At 34.8% G+C, this 20,355-nt stretch overlaps 2 protein-coding genes across 10 annotated transcripts in view; one reads left to right on the plus strand and one right to left on the minus strand.

Annotated features, from left to right (window-relative positions):
- The window catches only part of IMPG1 (interphotoreceptor matrix proteoglycan 1), a 72,132-nt gene extending 52,100 nt beyond the window's left edge, over positions 1-20,032 (plus strand). Inside the window, exons 16-19 of one of the 6 annotated variants that reach the window (XM_019288003.3) lie at positions 312-488; positions 588-769; positions 1,083-1,167; positions 16,537-20,032. In XM_019288003.3, coding sequence (XP_019143548.1) covers positions 312-488; positions 588-769; positions 1,083-1,114 — 391 coding nt within the window. In that variant the 3' untranslated portion in view covers positions 1,115-1,167; positions 16,537-20,032. Of the gene's footprint in view, positions 1-311; positions 489-587; positions 770-1,082; positions 1,168-1,942; positions 3,047-3,325; positions 5,077-16,536 lie in introns of those variants that run through there. The other 5 variants (XM_010405180.4, XM_019288002.3, XM_019288013.3 and 2 more) reach the window with 5 other exon arrangements.
- MYO6 (myosin VI) overlaps positions 6,112-20,355 on the minus strand; it is a 105,409-nt gene continuing 91,165 nt past the window's right edge. Inside the window, exons 30-35 of one of the 4 annotated variants that reach the window (XM_039567850.1) lie at positions 19,917-19,955; positions 16,604-16,707; positions 15,231-15,362; positions 13,041-13,067; positions 10,672-10,890; positions 6,112-9,191 (exon numbers count right to left, since the gene is read on the minus strand). In XM_039567850.1, the coding sequence (XP_039423784.1) occupies positions 8,992-9,191; positions 10,672-10,890; positions 13,041-13,067; positions 15,231-15,362; positions 16,604-16,707; positions 19,917-19,955 (721 nt within the window). In that variant the 3' untranslated portion in view covers positions 6,112-8,991. The remainder of the gene's footprint in view (positions 9,192-10,671; positions 10,891-13,040; positions 13,068-15,230; positions 15,363-16,603; positions 16,708-19,916; positions 19,956-20,355) is intronic. The other 3 variants (XM_039567852.1, XM_039567851.1, XM_039567853.1) reach the window with 3 other exon arrangements.

Genomic DNA, 20,355 nt, shown 5'->3' on the forward strand with positions numbered 1-20,355 from the left:
CTAAAACACAAATGTTAGCTCTGGGGCTAGAAATTTGTCAGAGAGATTTAAAATTCATAACTTCTTTAAAATTTGTAGGTCAGCAAGGAATATATTAGTGGCTTATTATTAACTCACTCTCATGAATGTAAAAATATTATCTTTCCCTATCATCAATCACATTATTTTCATGCAGACATATAGCGATTATTTGTAGTGGAAATAATGTGGTCATATTAAATTGGAAGAATTTCCTTTGTTCTCATTTTAGGTACTCAGTATTTTTTGCCTTCAAGTTCTGTACATTTTTTCTCTTCCTTTCCTTATTTTAGATGTCCTGTACGTAGACACCAGCTTTACCAAGGACAGCGCTGTGCAAAATTTGGTCCAGAACCCATACAACCCTTCAGTTTTAAACCTCTCATTCTTGGCTTAGGAAGCCTTGGTTTTCTTTTCATCATTTTAATTATTAAGATAAGAAGAAAATGCAAAAGAAACTCTAATTTGCAGTAAGCTGCTCACAGTCTTCTTCTTCACCTTTCAAAGTATTCCTTTTGTTTCTTTTGCAATTTAAAATCTTATCTAAACAAAAATGTTCTGCATTGTAGAGGTCCTACTCTCAGCAGCTGCAATTCAGAAAGTGCTGTAAGGATTAACCCTGCTTTTGAACACGATGAACCCCTATCTAGCTTTTGTCACACAGCCTGCAGTGTAAGTGCTTGTCTCAGTTCCTCAGAGATCCTTGATCACGAAGCATTACATGACCTTGAAAACACAATTCAGCCTGGAGGTAAACTGCATGGAAATCCCTCTCTTATCCCTCAACAAACAGCCCCACCTGAAATAACAGGTCCACCTCCATGTATTAACTCCACAACTAAATCAAACTTGAAGCTACTCTCTTGCTTGCCAATTTCAGAACTGAAAATATTAATGCATTCATTGCTTTCCACACTTACTGCAGTGTAGATTTCATACCAGGACTGTAGAACTGCTTTTCTTACAGCTCTCTTGCATGGCTCTGGCAGTCTATCCTATCTGAGTGCTTTTTGTCATTTAGTGAAATAAGTAGTGGTTTGAGGATTTTTTTTTAACTCTTGTAGGTCACCAGATGAGTTTACGAAACCAAGACTGACAAGTTAAGTCTCTGGAATTCTTCGTTTCCAGCATCAGCCAGACAAAACCAAGGTTTGTGGCTATTTTCAAGAATTAAAAATCTGTTGTGTCCCATTTGTTCATGTTACCAGGGAGCCTCTTTGTAGTAATTCCATACAAAGAAAAGCTCGGATTTTTTGGATGCTTGATACGACAACTACAATTTCTTCTTAAATGTTGTTCTGTAACAAAGTTCTATGTTGTATAACCATGTGGTAATGTGGCAGTCACTGGAACATGTGAAGGAAGAAATACTTGAAATGACAAATTAACACAAAATGCAAACCAAAGGGAAGGTTTAAATAGCAGTACTAGATCACTTAAAATCTCAGATCACTCAGTCTGGTTAAGCTACATAGAGTTTGAACAAGTAGGAATCCTAATTTGAGCAGAATACTGCTCATATATCAAGTATTATTTCAAGTTTTGCAACTTAAAACTCCTTGTATCTTTGTGGGGAAAAAAAAGACAGGAGAAAAGTTGAGTCAAAAATTCCTATAAAATTGGCAGACTGTTTCTGATGTATCTGAGTATGTCCTCTTGATCGGTAAAAAGCTTTACTTCGCCATTTTCATTTTTCTGAATTACAACCCTATCAGAAACCAAAAGGTTTTGCTGTAGCTGTTAGCATCCATTTTTTTCGGGGCGAGTATCAGTACAGGAGTGCCCTTGGCACTGGCTGGACATTGTGGAAGACAGGACACCAACTACGTGATTCTTTGGCTCCTTACAGGTTTATTGTTATTAAATAAAGGAACAAGTAATGACACCATATAGATTTATTTTCACTGATCTTCATCATACCCAGGTCTGGTCTCTTCCGGTACTCCGGCCACATTTACAGACTGAGCTGAAAATGAGGGGACTGGAATGCAAACATAGAGATGAACAAAGCAGCAGGGAGCAGCAGTTTGGAAAAGCTCAAGAATGAACTTGGCTTCACTGCGCATAAAAGCAACAGCGCAGATGTTTGCAATTAGTATTTTACACCCATCTTAAAAGAAATGTGCCCATGGGAAATTGTAGACCAATAAACTTTCATACTAGCTAAACTACTTAAAATTACTACATAGAAAAGCATTAAATATTTTATTAAAGTAATAAAATGGCACATCTGTGAAAGAAAACTAGGTCTGTGACATCTAGACCATATTTTAATTGTCAAAGGTACATCAACCAAATTCTTCTCAAGATCTAGTTAAATAAATTCATGTGGTGAGGAATCCAGCAACCACAAAATTGAAACGGATTTGAAAAAGTTAGGTGACTATTTATCACTGTTTTTTAAGTTCACAGTGAATGTTTACACCACCCCTACATTCAAAATGTTTTTAATGATTTGAAAAAAATCAATGCAGGAATAAAATGAATGTAGAACAGCTTTCATTAGCTGAAAATAAGAGCAGCACTTTGATGTCACAATCTAGAAAACTCCTTTGGGGCCAAAATGTTGAAAACTGAGTATGGCACTTCAACTGAATTTTCAGGAGGATGTGGCTATCTAGAGCTTGTAGGCCAAATTGAAAATTCAGTATTTAAATTCTGGTTTGCAATATGTAATGACAGCAGTGACAGCTTTCTAGGATGTATTATCTACAGTAAGTACAGCTCTGTATTTATAAAGGCATATATGAAAATAGGCACAAAGTTCCAGTAGAAGCTAAAATAACCTTCTAATCCTTCCCAAATATGAAAAGATCTCTCCAGTTTAGTTATAGAATCACTGCATGGAAAGTTATTGCAAAGCTTAGTAATCAGAGGGGGTTTTGACTGGGTGGGGTTTTACCCAATTAGTCTTTCAAAAACTAACAACCTTTAACATATCAAGGGATGGCACATCCACAACTTCTCTGGGCAATCTCTATCTGTGCCTCACCACCCTCACAGTTAAGAATTTCTTCCTTACATCTAATCTAAATCTCTTTCAGTTTAAAGCTATTTCCTCTTGTCCTGTCACTCCTTGCCCTTGCAAAAAGTCTCTCTCCCTCCTTCTTGGGTGCCCTTTAGGTACCGAAAGGCCACTAGAAGGTCTCCCTGAAGCCTTCTCTTCTTAAGGCTCAATTCTCCTTACAATGAACTACAATTATCTCTACAGATTTTAGTGTGACCTTGCCTATTAGCTATAAGATAAACAGAACATTTTCAAATTCAACAATGCTTTTCAAACGTCTTATGAGACTTTCTCTTATAGGTACTCAAGAAAGAAGGCCTGCATTATTTAAGACTGGGCTTCAGGATAAGTAGGAAAAAAAAAAATCAAGGATTCCTGAAGATAAAAAATTTTGGCTCTAAAATCAGTGCACATTAAAAAAAAATAGTTTTGCTGAAGGAAAGCAAATGACCACGTTGAGCAGCTATTTGTTCATGTCTAAAATGCCTGGTACGAAGTCCCCACCATTAAGATGCATGCATTAAGCTTCTGGTGCTTACACATCTTATTTAAGAGCTGAATGCTAGAAACAGATCTTACTGAGCTGTGACATTTTTCAATATTGTAAGTCACAGTTGTTCTGGTAAAAATGTCAGTGAACTTCACCGCATTTCTATGCCCCTTCATTAACCTTCCTTACACACACTGATGCAAATGGTGAATGGAAATAACCATTGCCATTGACCAAAGGCCACATAAAAAGCATTTGGGAACTTCTTCATTCTCTCCCTGCAATGCTCACATTGCAAATCACACAGAAGTTGGATTTAATTTTTCAAGGGTTTCTGTGAACATCAGATACCTATTTTTCTGTTAATAAACACTTCTTTTTACATATGTACATATACACTTAGCTGTTTAATTTCTGGTGATTGTGACACTGTCGGGTTATCCTAAGACTTCAAACTTTTTGCTAAGGCATGATACGTGGAGTTTCAGCTTTTCAGATAATGAGATTTAAATTCACAAGCACCCTCCTGGTAGTGAGTAGATTAGAATTGCACACGAGCACCTATGCTTTAGACTCAGTATACACACAAATAATTTTGAGAGGTTACTGTTAGTTTTTGTAGAAGAAATCTAAACAAACAATGGGTGGCCATTAAGTACTTTGTAGGCATATTAATTTATGCACTATGAATCCACAATCCTGATTCAAGTATGAGCATCATTTTATCTTGAGTATTTTTTTCTTGAGAATTTATCTCTATTTATATTCTGTACCAGTGTTGTGTTCAGGCACTGGTTTGCTGCTTGGTGCACACCAGAAGTCGTACTTACAGCTCAAACTGAGCTTCTACAAAGTTCATGACTATCCTGGATGACAATATCCTCATTCAGATGTGAAACTTTTGTGTATTCAGGACAGCAGCTGATTTTAGTGACAATTCTTACTTTGCACTGTGCAGTTACCACAGCAAAGACTGAACTTTAGTTTACCTTCCCAAGTCCACTCAAAAGAACTGTTTACAAATTCCAAACAACTGCATGGATTTGCCTGCAAAACCACCAGAACTGGTGACTGTGTACGAATGAAGGCAATGCACCAAGAATACAAGGTTGAGTTTTTACAGCTGAAATAGTATTTTTATTTACTTTATTTAAGTAGGAAAGAAAAATAAAGAAGAAACCTAAAATGTGGTTTTACACAGTAACACTTCAGAAGAAAATGACTTTAAAAATACTTTTTGCAGGGCACTGGAAGTCATCCTTGCCTACAAATGCTAGCTTTTCACTATTGCTCACGTAAGCTAAGAATGCATTAAGAATGCTGATAGCATTCCATTTTTTTCCATTACAAATGTATTTTTGTATGTGTTTAGTGTATTTCCACCTATACTAGTTATCATTAGCCAGATTAAAAAATAAGTAATTTTAAAATGTGTATTATAACAATGATTATTCATGATTGTATTTATCACTCTCAACTATTAATTACCAAATATATTTGCTGGAGGTAAACCTTTTGTATTTCAATAAAACACAATAAAATTATTTACTTGAAAATTTCACAGGGAATTGAATTGGTACTTAATCTTACACTAAAACACAACACGTTACTTTAAAACTGATGTAAAGTTATATCAGAGATAAAAGCCATATGGAAGCAAACAAAACTACATTTTCTAGATAAAGTATGAATTACTTGAATCTTTTTAAATTAAAAAACTACCACTCTGATTTGGCCCTTAAGACAAGAGTGTTCCCTTAGACTCTAAGGGGAAAACAAACAAACAAAACCCCACAAAAGCAATACCACATCTCCATCCCAAACATAAAGCTTGCCACACAGCGTACACCCCCAAAGCCGCAGAGTTGGTGTCACTAGTCACTGACTGACACAATCTAAAATTAAAAGGCTGCAGAATACACAGCATAGAAAATGGCTGACATATTGAAAATGATAGCAATAAATGTTAAAAAAGAAGCAGTAATAAAAGTAAAAAGATACTTGTTTCAAAATGAGATTAAGTGTGAGATTTGAGATAACAAAATGAGAATTTTTTAATACCAGAATGTTATTTTGGAGGAACACTTACCTTAGAAAATAAAGACAAAATATTTACTAGAATAAAGCTTTAAAAAGTAGCTTTAAGCACCAAAAATATCTGATAGAAAAGCAGTAGACAGTACCAGCAAAGGAATAATTTCATCTTTCTCATAACTTAATTAACTCTTATGCTTTTTGAAACACAAAATGGTAAGAAGATACAAGTGAGATTTCAACACAGAATGTGTTTATTTTTTATTTTTAATTTTCAGTACAGTATTAGGAGGTCATTTAAGTACTTTAAATAAAGATTTTTTGAGAAAAACCCAGAGGATTCAACTAGGTAAAGGAAAACACAATCTTATCAGTGGATAAAAGACAAGTATAGAATGACCTTAGGATCTTCAAAGTAGCATTCTCAAGAAAATGCATATTCCTGGGTCACCTAGTCAGAAATGTAGCCTAGTGTGGTGATTCTCTTCCTCTCCTTTGTTTTGTGGAGCATTTTAGGCAGATCTCAACTATAATGGACAGCTTCACTGACAGGCAGGAAGAATTTTTTTTAATCAAACACATAGGGAACCAAGCCAGTGTTTTTTAAAACCCAAATTATAATTTTCTCTATAACTGTAGATCAGAAGGGCATTAGGTCATCCTACAGTCCTAAAGATCAACCCCCTTGCCTCCTTTCATATTTCCTCTCCAAATCAACCAACTGTGTAATTATCTGGCACAGTACGAGCGACCACGGAAACAACTGGTAAGCAGCTAAATATTGCCAGACATGTAAAAAAATTAAATAATCTGAAACTAACTGCAAATTAACGTTGTTGCACAAAAAGGTAAGTAAAACTAAGAGCAGAAGCTGCTTTTGGTGTGTAGTAAAAAAAGGGGGAAAAAAAGCAGCCTGCTACTGTGCAAACTAGAATACCCTGATTTCTGGAATGCATCTTCTGCTTCCCTCAGGCATACTGCTGGAGCAGTGCAGAGAGGTGGGAACATCTCATTTGAGATGTCCAGCCACCAGACCCTCTTACTCTATTTACAAGTCCATTTTATTTTCATGATAGCTCCTATTTGTTAGTAGTTTAGTAAACAAAAATTTCCATATACTCCAGTCTGAAGAATAAATTTTCTTTCTGATGCCAGTCAAGGAAATCCTGACATAACTAAAGGAGATTAAAGATTGGAAAAATTCAGTTAATTTAAAGTTCCCTGCGGGTATGTTTACACACATACATACTAAAGTATTTAAGCACATATTTGTGTATATACCTACACATACACTTAAGCATTTGAGGTTCTTTGCTTACTATGTTCAGTCTCATAAAATCCATGGATTTTTAAAGATATATACACTGAGATGGAATGTGTTAAGTCAAGCAGCTAAAGCCAGACAGAAATAAACACAGGTCAGGCCAGTGATTTTTATTACTTGGATCACATGAGCAAGCACAGCTGCTTGCGGTGCTAAGTGTCCAGGGACTGGAAGTTGTGACATTTTGGTTCCAATGCAGTAACACATTAAACCAGTAACCTAAATTACATAAGCTGCACCTTTAAATTCATGCAACACTGTACAGGTTTGCACACTACTTTCCAGCCAGCAGTCTGATGCACTTCTCCTTGCATCTTCCAGCAAAAAAAGCCTGTTTCAGTGAAGAATTTGGGTAAAATGAAAACTATTTTCTTGTTTGCAATCACATGACCAGGAAGTAGAGTGGAACTGCAGTGGAAGCTGAGATTCCCTGATGCAGTGGGTGTGTAGAGAGTTAACTACCACTTGAGTATCTCCACATTATTCCAGTAAGGAGTGCATTTATAACAAGCAGACTGTGGCATGCAACCACAGTCTAAGGTCAGCAAGGAGCTTTCTCCGTGCTACAGAACCACACCTCTTGAAAATTAAGTATATTTATGCATTTAAAAACTAAAGTTTCCAAGAGGTTTCATGCTGAGTAAAGAGTGAGGAAATTATTTTATACTGTATGCAAACTCTGTCAGTTAAAAAGGGGTAGAATTCATTTTTAAATCAAGCTACATAATTGGACATCAAGCTACTTGTATTTTGAATTTCTATCAGAGAGATAACAAATGGTCATGTTTAATTTGTTGAAATAATGGCCAGCAAGGTAAAGCAATGTTCACATAAGTGAAAGAGCTGTGTCTTAAAACTGTATGAAATTAATGATTCCCACCCACAAAAACTCCCCAAACAAACTGCTTAATAAGGGAACTGTTACAAGCTATGAAACTTGACAAAGGAGATTAATATAAAGCTCAGCATCCAAATCACTATGATATTTCAGTACACTAAAAATTGTAGCTATTTCATCAGCACATAGTATTAAGATGCATTATGTTATTGGACCAATTTTTTACACAGTCTAACAAAAAGTACAGACCTTGTATATCTCGTTACAATTAAAATAAAGAGAATTTCTGAGGCTCAGGCCTCAATATTCAGTTAAGTTATACTGCGGGCAAAAAGCTGAACATATTTCCCTTGATGCTATCCTTAATCTTATATACCTTCAGATATAAGGCTTGGACAAATTTGCGTAATATATTGAAATTATACTACTTGGCTAAACAAACTGTCCAAGAATTGCTAACAGAAATGTGGTCAGAAAAACAAAGTCTAAAGCAGATTTGTACTTAAAGAGAAAAAAAAAAGAATTTATGAGAGAAGTGGTATAAGCCCTAATGAGCAGTACATTCTTTGAGGACCTCCAATATTACATTATATTGACATACATGAATGCTCTTCTTGGAATGCACAGAAAACCATTTCTCTTAAACTACGACAGAGAATGCATTAAATAAGAGTTTATGGGGATCTCAAGTTTAGGAGGATTTCCCATCAGGTTCTGGAAAAACAAAAATCATTAAATACAGACACTAACCAGTTTGCAAATCAGGACATAAAATGTCTCAGATTTATATAAAAGTATACTCTGACTTCACCGTAACAGAAGTCAAAGCTAAGGCCTCCCAATTCCAGTTATTCGAAACAGCATATTCTCTTTACTAGGCCACCACTTGAAGCCAACTATTCAGTGTTTTAAAGAAGGAATCTTATAAAAAAGTGGTTGCAGTGCAGTTCTTTGCAATAGGTACCCAAGAACAGACAGATTGCTTAGAAGTGTTAAGAGTTATAACAGAAACTGTTTAAGAAAATGCAACATATAAACAAAATGCAACAAACTACACTGACTGGAGTTTCTTCAAGGTCCTCATACCTAGTAAAGTTCACTACACAAATTAAACATCATGAAGTACAAATGAACAAACCACATGATTAATAAAATCTGTTCACTTTATATTAAACATCTACTCTGATTATAGAATGTTTACGCCCTCTGTAGCACAGAGGGGCTCTTCCCTTTGTATCGTGGGCAAGGCTCTCATCCGAACACTCCTGTGCCAAATGCCGTTATTTCAACAGGTTCTGCAGCATCGCCGTAGCGTAGGTAGGGCGAGCTTGCCTGCTTGCAATTGCGTTTTGGAGATACTGGATACCTCCACAGCGCTCCCAAATTTCTTCAAACTGTCTTGGTAAAATTTCAGCACCTCGCTTTCGGGTTAAGCCAGTCTCTTCAAGATTAAGCTCACACATATCCATATCATCCTTACCTGAAATGGTAAAGTGAGAAAGAAAACATTTTTTACATCATTCAAGGGTCCCATTAATAAAGATTAGACCTTTGTCAATTACATTTCCTCTCTGTAGCTCTGGTTTGCTAGTAGACTTCATAGCTTATGAGGAAGTCCTCAGATACAGCTATCTTCCGGTTTGCTGGCTTTTTGTTACACAGAGAACACTAAAGCAGTATAGGAATAAACTGGTATCAGATGGTGCAATTGACAAAGTTGTGCTTATACACCAAGCAAAAATGAATAAAGCAAAGAAGCTAAAAATTCATCACCTTGGTATATTCTTCTGAAACCCACTACAGGATGACAACTGCATTTGGATTACATATACTTTCAATTTCAGGCCACTTCACAGTGAACTGCTTTACTATTTGTTTAAATGTAGCAAAGCAACTAAGAATTCCAGACTTTGGATCAAGTAGCTAATCTGCCAGCCTACCACCCAAAACAAACATTGTTTACCAAATGGGACCAACACAGACAATCCAATGAAATGATAGGTGTAGCTCACACACTAAATTGTAATCTTATTTTTAACAGGTGATCATGACAGCAGTGCTACTTTTAGCTATGGGCTTTGGCACTGAACAGTGACAGCTGGTATAAGGAATTCTACTTAAAATAATTTGCAGAAAACAAACTTTTGTTGCTAGTAAAGCATAATTCCGAAGTGAAACAAATTGGTTATGGCCTTTTCCTCAGTCTCCAAGTTAAATACAAAGACTCAAAACACAGAACCATAAGCAGCATTTCTCCTGTGTTTTCTCCCCTGCTCATTATCCTCCAGAAAACGTGGATACATTTCACTACTAGATAAATCTCTACCTATTCATTGCAAATTTATTTTAAATGTTTTAGATTAAAAAACTATTCTCCCATATTAGGTAACATAAATAGGGTAAAAGCATCAGCTCGCTAATAGCCCCATGCTATGGAAAGACAATGTAACATATGCACAAATTGTTTTGATACAAACTGCTTGTAATTCTTCACAGCTAACTAAAAAACCGTACAATGATAAGTAGACCTTTTCTGACTTCTGCAATGACCAATCAAAGTACTGGACATGATAGTGCATATCATAATCAAAGCTAGATCAAGGTTGCTATCACCTTTCCCAGATAAATTGTGATGTTTTATCTTCACGCTGTCTCCAGTTCAATGAGTAGTCTGAGGACTCCTAATAATAAAACCCTTTATAATTGTATTCCCACTATGTCTATGGCTTCCCAAATTGAAGTATGTAAAACATGTAGCCAGTTACATCTACAAATGATGCATCTTAAACATTCGGCCACCATCAACAGCAGTGCCAAATACTCAAATCCTGCCCAGATAAGAACTGGAGGAAAAAAAAAAAGAAAAAAAAAAGAAAAACTTGTAACCTCAGCCTCTTTTTCTAAGGTTCGTTATCAACCCTGAACCTTTTCAAAGTTCCAATTATGCTTTCAATGCCTACCCGCTACAAGCAGAATGGGTGCCTTGTCAGGGTGAAGCTCCATCTGCCGAGCAATCCAGGGCCCATCAAAGTGTGCATACCACCAGCCCTTCTTCTTGTTCTGGGGGTCTTTGTACTGGTCTGCAGGGCGGATGAAGGGAATGCGGAAGTAGCGCTGTTGTCTGTTTATTTCAATCTCTTGTTGTCTGCCTGGTAGCTGGGCTGTGGGGTTCTGTTGGGCTATCATACAAAAAATTCCCCCAAAAATAAGCAAACAAAACAATTAGAAAACAAGAAAGCCATAATACTTGCTTTAGTAATCAGCAAATTAGACAACAAACAAACAAAACAACAAAACAAACAAGAAAACAAATAAACTCCTGCCAAAACCCAAGAGATTCTCTCTGAATTCAAGGTTATCTAAGTCGCAGCAAACCTAAAAAGTACTCCCATCTCACATAATGTGCATTCTGTTAATCACAACAGCTAGAACAGTGGTCAGAAAAGGCTCATGTTAACTACTGTATCTCCATGTTGCTGAATGGCATGTTTAGACAAAACAAAGTAAATAAAATAACGCATTCTGCTTTAAATCAATATGTAAGGTAAAACTTCCCATATAACATTTCTTACCAACCAGAAACATTTATCATTAATTGCTTTAGGTCAGTCCATTTCTTTGTAAAAAACAAGGTCACAGTGCACAGAAGCATTTTCAGTTACAAGCATACAAAGCATCACTTGATAATGTTTGACAGTCAACACAAAAGGATACTGTTAGAAATTACTAATTTGTTAATAGGAATGTTGACAATAAATACTGCTTATTACAAGGCTGCCACCAAACAATTTTCTGCCTAGACTTCTGTATGTCAAAATCTCCCATTAGAGCTAATTTCTGGCTGCTTTCTTTTTTCAAGGAATTCTTTATTTCAGACCAACTGACTTTATTTCAGATCAACTGACCAAACTTCTAAAGGAGAAAGTTACATGAAATTTTTTTAAGCTTCATACATGTTTTTGGTAAATATTTTCCATACACAGTTTTGGACTGAGTTCCACATATTTCAGACTCTGGAGAGAAACTTGCTTTCAAATAAAAGCACATACTCTCTACATTAATTTATCAAATGATCAACCTTCTTAATCTTACATATACACTATCATAATTAGTTTTAAATACTAAATGCTCTTAAAGACAAAATCTTTTCCTTTAATGACTGCCCAAACGTTTGTGACTGATCTTGTTTTAGTGGTTTACCCCACTGTTACAAATACCCTCTTTAAGAACCTTTACCATCTCTACAAAAGAAAATCAGTATTAACAGTTGCATGTTTCAGCATAAAAGGTAATTAAAGTGAATTCCAATTTTTTCCTTGTCTGTTCAGCAACAAAGGTAATTTTTGAGCTCATATTTAATATTATGAAAAATGACAATCACTTTTACTAATGTATTTTTACAGTCATGAACAGGACTAATACAGACTAATACAACTGCACCTTGAAATTTCTTCTCTTTAGATTCAAGCAAAAATAGTTTTTCTAAACTTGAAGAGCAGAACCTTGAAAACCCCCATGTGTTACACAAATCAAATCTCCTTTTTTTTATGTATGCAGAAACAATAAACATAGAAGAAAAAAAACGCAGATTTTAACAGGTGAATGCTACTTTTATATATCAACTCTGATAAAACACATACCTTACAGGGAGACAGAGTTTATAAAAAACTAATTCTATTTTCTACAAATTATCTGAACATTTATCCCAGCAGATCAGTGCTTTAATATTGTCAAATACTTTTGGCACTGCAATGGTAATTGCTAAGGCTCATTTCTACCCCTAAGCATATCTAAATCCAAGGGCAAATCTAGAGGACAGGAATGCTAAGCCGCCAATGTAGCCTCTACTCAGGGCTACAGAACTGTAGAGAACTTCTTTATTCAGAAGAAACCATCACCTGAATGTTAGTTTGTGTGCTAGGAAAACAGTTGTTATATTAAGTTGATTCCAGAGTTTTGCTACAACAAAAAGCCATGTGCAGACAATAAAAAAAAAAAGTTAGAACAAGAATGTTATTTCATGGGGGGTGTGGAAAAACACAGGAGATTATACCTTCCAAAAATTTACATAAGAAGGTTATTTCACTCTCCCTTCCCATGACTCCTCAAATGGGTAGGATTTCATGAAGACAAGTACATTTGTAAATTACTAGAATAATGTGTAAGTACTATCAGATGAATAACACTGTCGAATTGTAATTTTTTTTTTATTTTACTATTAACTTCTGTGTACTTGTGTAGCAAAACACTGGATCAATCAATGTTAGTATAGAGCTCTCAAGCGTTCCTATTCTTCAAAGTTAGCTTAAACAACCATCTCCTCACTTACTTGAGTTGCTCAAAAATGGTGCAAAATCTGTGAACAAATATTACATGTTGAACAAAACACAAAAGTGCTGATCCTTTATAAGTTATGGTTTCATTACTTCAACATTTTTCACCAATGCTGATGACAGACAAATGGGAATTCTAGTTACAAAATAAACACAGATTCTAAGTATTTCTACTCATTTTCTACTTCTATTTTCATTAGGATTTAACCTTGAAATTAATCACTTCAATAATTTGCGATGCCTGTTACAAAGCCTCAGTGGTATACATGCTAAGCACAGACTGCTGTGACAAATCTGCTAATTAATTAATGTAGTACTTTTCATTTTTGACATTTCTGCTAGAAAAAAAACTTCCAGACCTCTGTCAATACCAAACCTGTCTATTCCAACAATAATATATCAATCAGTGTGTAGCTTCTATACTGAATGCATGAATTTAATTAAGGATACTTATAAAATTACATTAAAGGATACTGTAAAATTACATTAAATCACTGAAGAAATGGAAAGAATAAACTACATCATTTGAAGCACACATCCACTGACACCAGAAAGACTTTTAGCTTAAACACCTAAGAAATCAGAATTCCTTCTTACTACCTTTTCAGATCACTATAATATATATATGTGAAATGCCCATGTAGTATAATTATTTGCAATAGGAAGAATTATACTGACATGAAGAGTCTCTAAAGGTCACTATCATTTTCTTCTGAACTGCATGGTTCTCTTATTCAGAAATATGATGCCATATTTCAATGGAGGTAAAAAAATGCAATGAAAAACACTGAAAAGAACGCAGCAAATGTCTGAATAAATGAGATGAGAACATGAATATTCCCAGCTTTGTGTGCAAAAATCCAAAGATCATCTGCTGTGTGATACTTCCCATCAGCAATACTGTGTATGAATATTTTACCCATTTAACTCCAGAGAGAACTTGCGAGCTCAAATTCAAAGCAATTTACCACTTTGCAGAAGTGCTTCAAATGTCTTTTCCTGCCATTTCAGTCACAAGCTTTCTTAAGCACCACCACATTTCAGACACAAGGACCTATTCTTTGATAATATCTTCTCCAGGGGTCCAGATTTCACCTGCCACATATCCATACTAAAGTTCCCTGAAAACCTCAAACTCAGGTAATGCTCAAGCAATGCATAACTCAAGTAAATGAATCAAGGGGAAAGGAGATGCCTTTGTACATGGGCTGAGAGTACATAGGGCACCTGCATACTCTGAGATCTTCATTCTCCATGTCCCATGACAATGCCTTAATCTCAGGCTCATGTGACTTTGGGGAGAGCACTTTCTCCCCATCTTCCCCTTCCTTTGTCTCTCCCATGAACTGTGTGGCAGGAACACAAATATCATGGAACCAGAAGACAGCAGGAATGATCTGATTAAATCATTCCATGCATTTACTGTGATTCTTTAAATTTCTTAGATTCCTTTTATAACAGACAATCACTGGACTTTGAGGAGGGATGTTGGGAAAAGAGTAACAGTCCACTCTGTTAATATCACTCCAGAAGCTGGATACGGCATTTTCAGGTCTGGCAGTAAAACTCCTACACTTTCTTGATGCATGTGAAAGGCAGTAACTCTGATTAGTGTGTTGCTTTGACAATGAAGACCCATCTGTGAAATCAGTAGAATGAGGGTTTAAATAGAAAGCAGGGTCTACGCAAGGTTTGCCATCCCATGAGCCAAAATTGCAGTATCAACACTCAGAGAATTTTTAAAAGAGGATGTAACATGATGTATGTAAGCAGTGATGTAAAAAACAGAATTATTATTAGCACCTTTTAAACTTATCTACATCTGTGTCTACATAGCTATATATTATGAAATAATAAAGTAGCACAGCAATGAACATTTAACAAAAATGCCAGCAACTGCATCAGTAGATCAAGAGCTCTTTTTAACAGATGTCAGCTGGATGTGAGAAAAGGTTTTAACAGAGAGCTGTTCAGCACAACTAGCTGAGTCTACCAAAAGAATTTTAATTTCTCTGAAGAATTTGCCAGTTTCAATCTTTCCAAAATATTTACTTTAAATCAACATAAAAACACTCTTAAAAATTCCAAGTTTCTTCAACCTAGCAAACCAAAAATTCATTCTAGAAATGTTTTCTTTAGAATATTATCAGAAAAATTATTATAAGCACAAAATTATCTCTCCTCACCATAGTCTGTGACTGATTTGGGAGCACGCTGTTCTGTTTCTGCATTGCGTTTCTTATTCTTGGATTTCCAAGCATGATACACCTTTAGCCTTCGGTGGAACTCTTCTCTGCAAGCTGCCAAGAGTTCAATATCTATCCCAAAAAAAGGAGAAGGGGAAGGCATGAGTGAGAAAAGTCAGAAGAATTATTTATTAAATGCTTTTCTATATTGATAGATACATGATTTGCGATCAAGCAGTAACACTAATACGCTACAATGTAATATATAAAACCCTCATTCTCTGCAGCACAGGGCCTGTGTTTAACGGCCCAGAAAGTCCCTCAGAGTTTGATGTATCCTTTTCTGCTTTAAGGCAGTCCCCAAAGTAGCTGTTGTACTGGGACATTTGGAGCAGTGAAATGTTACAAATATTTCTGTTGACAGGATCAAAACACAAGTAGAACAGAAACAATAAAAAAAAATAAAATTGCACCACTGAACTTTATTTCTGCAACGGAAAATAAAGAAAAACAGCAATTTGACTGCTCAGATTTGCATTCTTTTTTACCTATTCTAATTTTTCTGAATTTCATTATACTGAGAGACTGAATGATGACAAGGCTTTTTCATTAGTCATCTAAAAGTATCCAAGTTGGCTTGAACAGACTGCACCACCTATATAGCTGAAAATGTTGCTCTAGTCTTGCATATGTAAAAACAGTAAAAGAGGCAGAATTTGTTTCCAATTTCTACATCCAGGAAGAAATTCTGAGTGATCTTAAATAAGAAATTAACCACCTGCTTTCAATAGGAAGCAGGAAGAAACAGTAATATCTAAAAAAGGAATAATTCTTATCTGCTTCTATCTTCATAGCATTGAGGGTAAAGTGATTAATGCCCACTGTAAGCTTCCCAAAAGAAGTTACACATTTTGAAAATTAAAGAATGACATGAATATCTAAGACAGAAAATATTTTTACACTGTATTTTACATGACATTTTTGCTTTCTTTGTGATCTGGTGACAGCAGAAAGTGATAATAAAAATTTCTTAGAACATGCGAATTCTAGATAAAGCATAATAACTATTATTCCCTCTGTGTAAGTATATCAAACTGAGTGAACGTAATTAAGAAGTTATAACATGTATTTTATGGCCCAAGCAGTTTAATATCATAAATATGTAATACCTACAAGACATAACAACGGAAATTCTGTTTCTTTAATATGGAAACAGCTTCATGTATTGTTCTTTTGGGGGTAAGAGAACTCTTTGTAAATAATTTTTTATTCACTAACTTAAATAAAATCTTTTTCTTTGTTATAGGAAGAAAGTAACACCTTTCATATAACTACAACTTGAACTCTTTCTCAAATCCGAAAAAACCACTTACCACAGGATGTGTTGATTGTATCACGAAGCTCTGCATATTTCCACTTACTGAGATCATGCTTCTTAGTACCAGCAGCAGCTTTTGTGGCTTGCACTGCAGGACCCCTACAATTGTTTTAAAAATATATATGGTTTTTTTTCAAGTATTAAACAGGAATTGTTTTAAGAAGAGGAAGAGAGCCCATGATCAACAATGCATCATATGCTTATTACCATGCAGACCAGTAGCAGACGGACTGAATTCTAAGGCAAAATACCACATTATTTTCAAGATGTTCAAATTATTAAGAGAAAATGAAAATATATTTTATGCACAAAATCATATCGTAATCTGATTGGTCTCCTAGAGATTAAAAGGAATTGTCATTAATACTGTTCATGTATGAAAAGACACATAGTCTATCTCATCCCACACTGATGTACATTTTACTTGGTGCCGACCAAGACGCAGAAAACAAAGACTGACCATAGACATTTTTAGTTCCATTCAAAAAACAGACAAGGAAAACTATTTCTGAAGTAGAAAATGGAAGAAAAGGCCTTTCCTCTTCTATTTAAAATTGGTCTAGGACAAAATCCTTGTTCCAAAGCTTGAGAAAATAGTCTCTTTGACAAATACCTAACTTAAGATAAGAAACCAAATTAATTCTATATTCACTGTACAGTGGCTACCTGATAACAGCAATATTTATTCTGGGGTTGGGGGTGATGATACTGATCACCAAGAAATACCATGGTAAAAAAGACCACTTTTTTACTGACCAGTAAAAAAGAGACTCATCCAAACCCCGTGTTTTCCAAAGGCAAAAAGACTTCACCATGTAGGTAATACACAAGTAAGTCAACAGCAAATGCAAGTGAGAAATTATTACTAAAATCTCAATAATCTTTAAGAAAATGTAAAGGTTTCCATGTACAAAATGAACATTACATGTAAAGATAAGCCTGAATTTATTTTTTTTCTCAAGAAATATGGTACGGATAAGTGGAAGAACCCTCCCTTGGGTATCCAACTTGGGAATCCAACTTCCTGTGGATTATTTGCCTGTAAAGTAAGTACAAAACATTGCAACTTTCAGTGGCGATCTGCACACCTTTTAAACACTAAGGAATTCAAGAACAGACACATGATTTTACCAACCTCTGCTCAGGACTAAGAACATAAATTGAATTATTTCAGGATCTGAGTGAATTTGTTCAAAAGAAACTAAATCGTTAACAGGGTAGCAAAGTTCTTGATGCAAGAAGATGAAACCAGGCCTTTTCATTGGAAGGTCTGTTTGTGCAGTAATATCTTTGTGGGACAGGCACATTATTACAATAGGTATAATCTAGTGAATATTATTTTAACATTTATTTTTCCATAAAGGTCTCATGTGGTACTGCAAAGTTTTATGTTTATTTTCCTTTTTTAATTACTAGATTATAAATAACTATTATTACCTGAAATTTTTCTTTATGCAGATACAGCAGTTTTGAAAGAAGAGATAACAAATGCAATTTAAATTTCATTGAATAAACCAAACGTTCTTCTTAACTGAACCATCTCTTCAGTATAATTAAAACTACAGAACCTTACTGTTGCAGTAGCAGCTTAATGCCTACTCACACTACTAATCCGAGTCCATACACAGCTTCCAGTTAGAGTATGTGAGAAGTTCGACTTAAAAACGACTCTCACTTAGCACTACTTGTGAGTGTAAAACAAAAAAACAAACTCCTTCAAAATATATACTTCAATATTTTGTTATTATTGGCATTTCCTGTAGGACATTAAGGATTGCTGATAAATAATTTCCGCTGCCTGGTGTCTAACCTTCTTGAACCTAATTTGACAAATCCTAAGGATTTTCCTTATTTAACAACACTACCCACCACTCTAAGAGTTTGCTACCTAATTCCAAGCAGCAGAACTAGGCTGTACGATCTCTAGTTAAACTAGTAATCTTTAAGAATGCTAATCCAATTGACTGGCTTAGTCTTTCTATTAGGGTACTACTCTGCACTCTGAAGATCACTTACTTGTTTTCTACATGACTTTAAGCATAACAGTCTGGCAGTAAGAGGAGCATCACACTTGACATTCAATCTTCACTGCTCCATATGAGAGTTATGTATCATAAACAGTATTTTCAGACTAAAAATACAAAAGATCAGTCTCATGTCAAAAGTTTCCAGCGTATGAAAAGTGAGACAAATTTAGTTAAACAAGCACGTAGTAAGAGGTGTTTCATTTTGAATTCCACAAAAACCCAGAGCCTCTGATTTTGCCTCAAAGTTTTGCCATTTTTTAGTACATTAAAAATTGGCCACTGTCATTGAAACTGTGTCACTCACTATACACAATACAACTTTAAATTGACATGCTACTTTAATTACGCACAATGTGGTTTATTCCTATTCTTAAAATAACACCGCAGGAAAAAAATTTAGTTACCAGCTGCATTCCAATTATCCATGCTACCACTAGAAAACCCATCAAACATGTGAGAATGATCATCTTCAGACTATATATACATAGCTTAGTAACTTGTTTAACAACAGATTCACTTTTAAAAATTCTAAACAAATTTTCGTCTTCTGTAAGCTTCATAAAATCAATGTCTGATGTTACTTCTGCCCTTAAGTTGCAGAAAACACTTTCTAATTACTTGCTGATATGGAAGACAATCATAAAAATTCCTTTGAACAGAGAATTAGTATTTTACCAACTACTATATTCAGACCAACACCTGCATTTATTTTTCCTTCTTCACTGTGCATAAAATCTTCCATTACCATTCAAGAAATCTCTGAAGAAATTCAAGAAAACTGTCTGGAAATCTTAAGAGGGTTTTTAATATGCTCTTACCATGGTAATTTTCAAAACTGCTTTTATTTTATGGGAACTCTAATTTGAATATTTTCTTACTAGAAGCCCAAACAGTTACATTACTATTAAATAACTTTATTAACTCTGTGCTGAATCTGTAGAAATATGCCTTTAAAAGATGTGGAGCCTTGTGTTCTATTATCACATAGGTGAAAAGAGAAGAAAGCTAGGAAAACTTTAACAAAATTACACAAAATAACGGAGTAGGTGAACTATTTTTATTCTTTTTTAATATAATCAATTAAAATAGCTGAAAAATAATTGGTGAAAAAAAGAATATTGGTAAAGGAAATTTACCTGAAAGATATAATTTGTGTATCTTCTTATCACTTAAGTAAAACCAGATTCCATTACTTTTAATTCCATAATAATTCAACCCACTTCATGTGTGATTTGTTTTTATAAAATGATTGATTCACTGGTATTATATCTCCTCACCTACCTAGACAATATTGCTGACATTTCAGTGGCCATTTGTTCCCTACAAGAAAATTGGTAAATGAGCATAAACCAAATATATTGATATAAAAACAGCCTTTATAACTGTGAAAGTCTCTTGACAATCAAACTGAAGTTAAATGAAGTGCACAGGAAATGGCTACGTATTTTAAATTATTTCCATACACACACACACACACATATATATACATATATACACATACACACACAGAGTCCTGATTCTGTAAAGAGCAATAAATCACACATGGCAGTGAAAAATGGATGGTATGTGAACAACTTTACAACAATTATATAATAATTTTTGAATATATATTATTAGGTATATTTGATTATTAAAGGGTTTATTAGACATAAGCAAAGTAGTGAATATAAGGTATTACAAACTGATTTAGACATTCCAGATGCATACTACTAAAGATTAC

This window comes from Corvus cornix, chromosome 3 (assembly GCF_000738735.6).
Source record: "Corvus cornix cornix isolate S_Up_H32 chromosome 3, ASM73873v5, whole genome shotgun sequence".
In the NCBI taxonomy this organism is placed as follows: domain Eukaryota; kingdom Metazoa; phylum Chordata; class Aves; order Passeriformes; family Corvidae; genus Corvus; species Corvus cornix.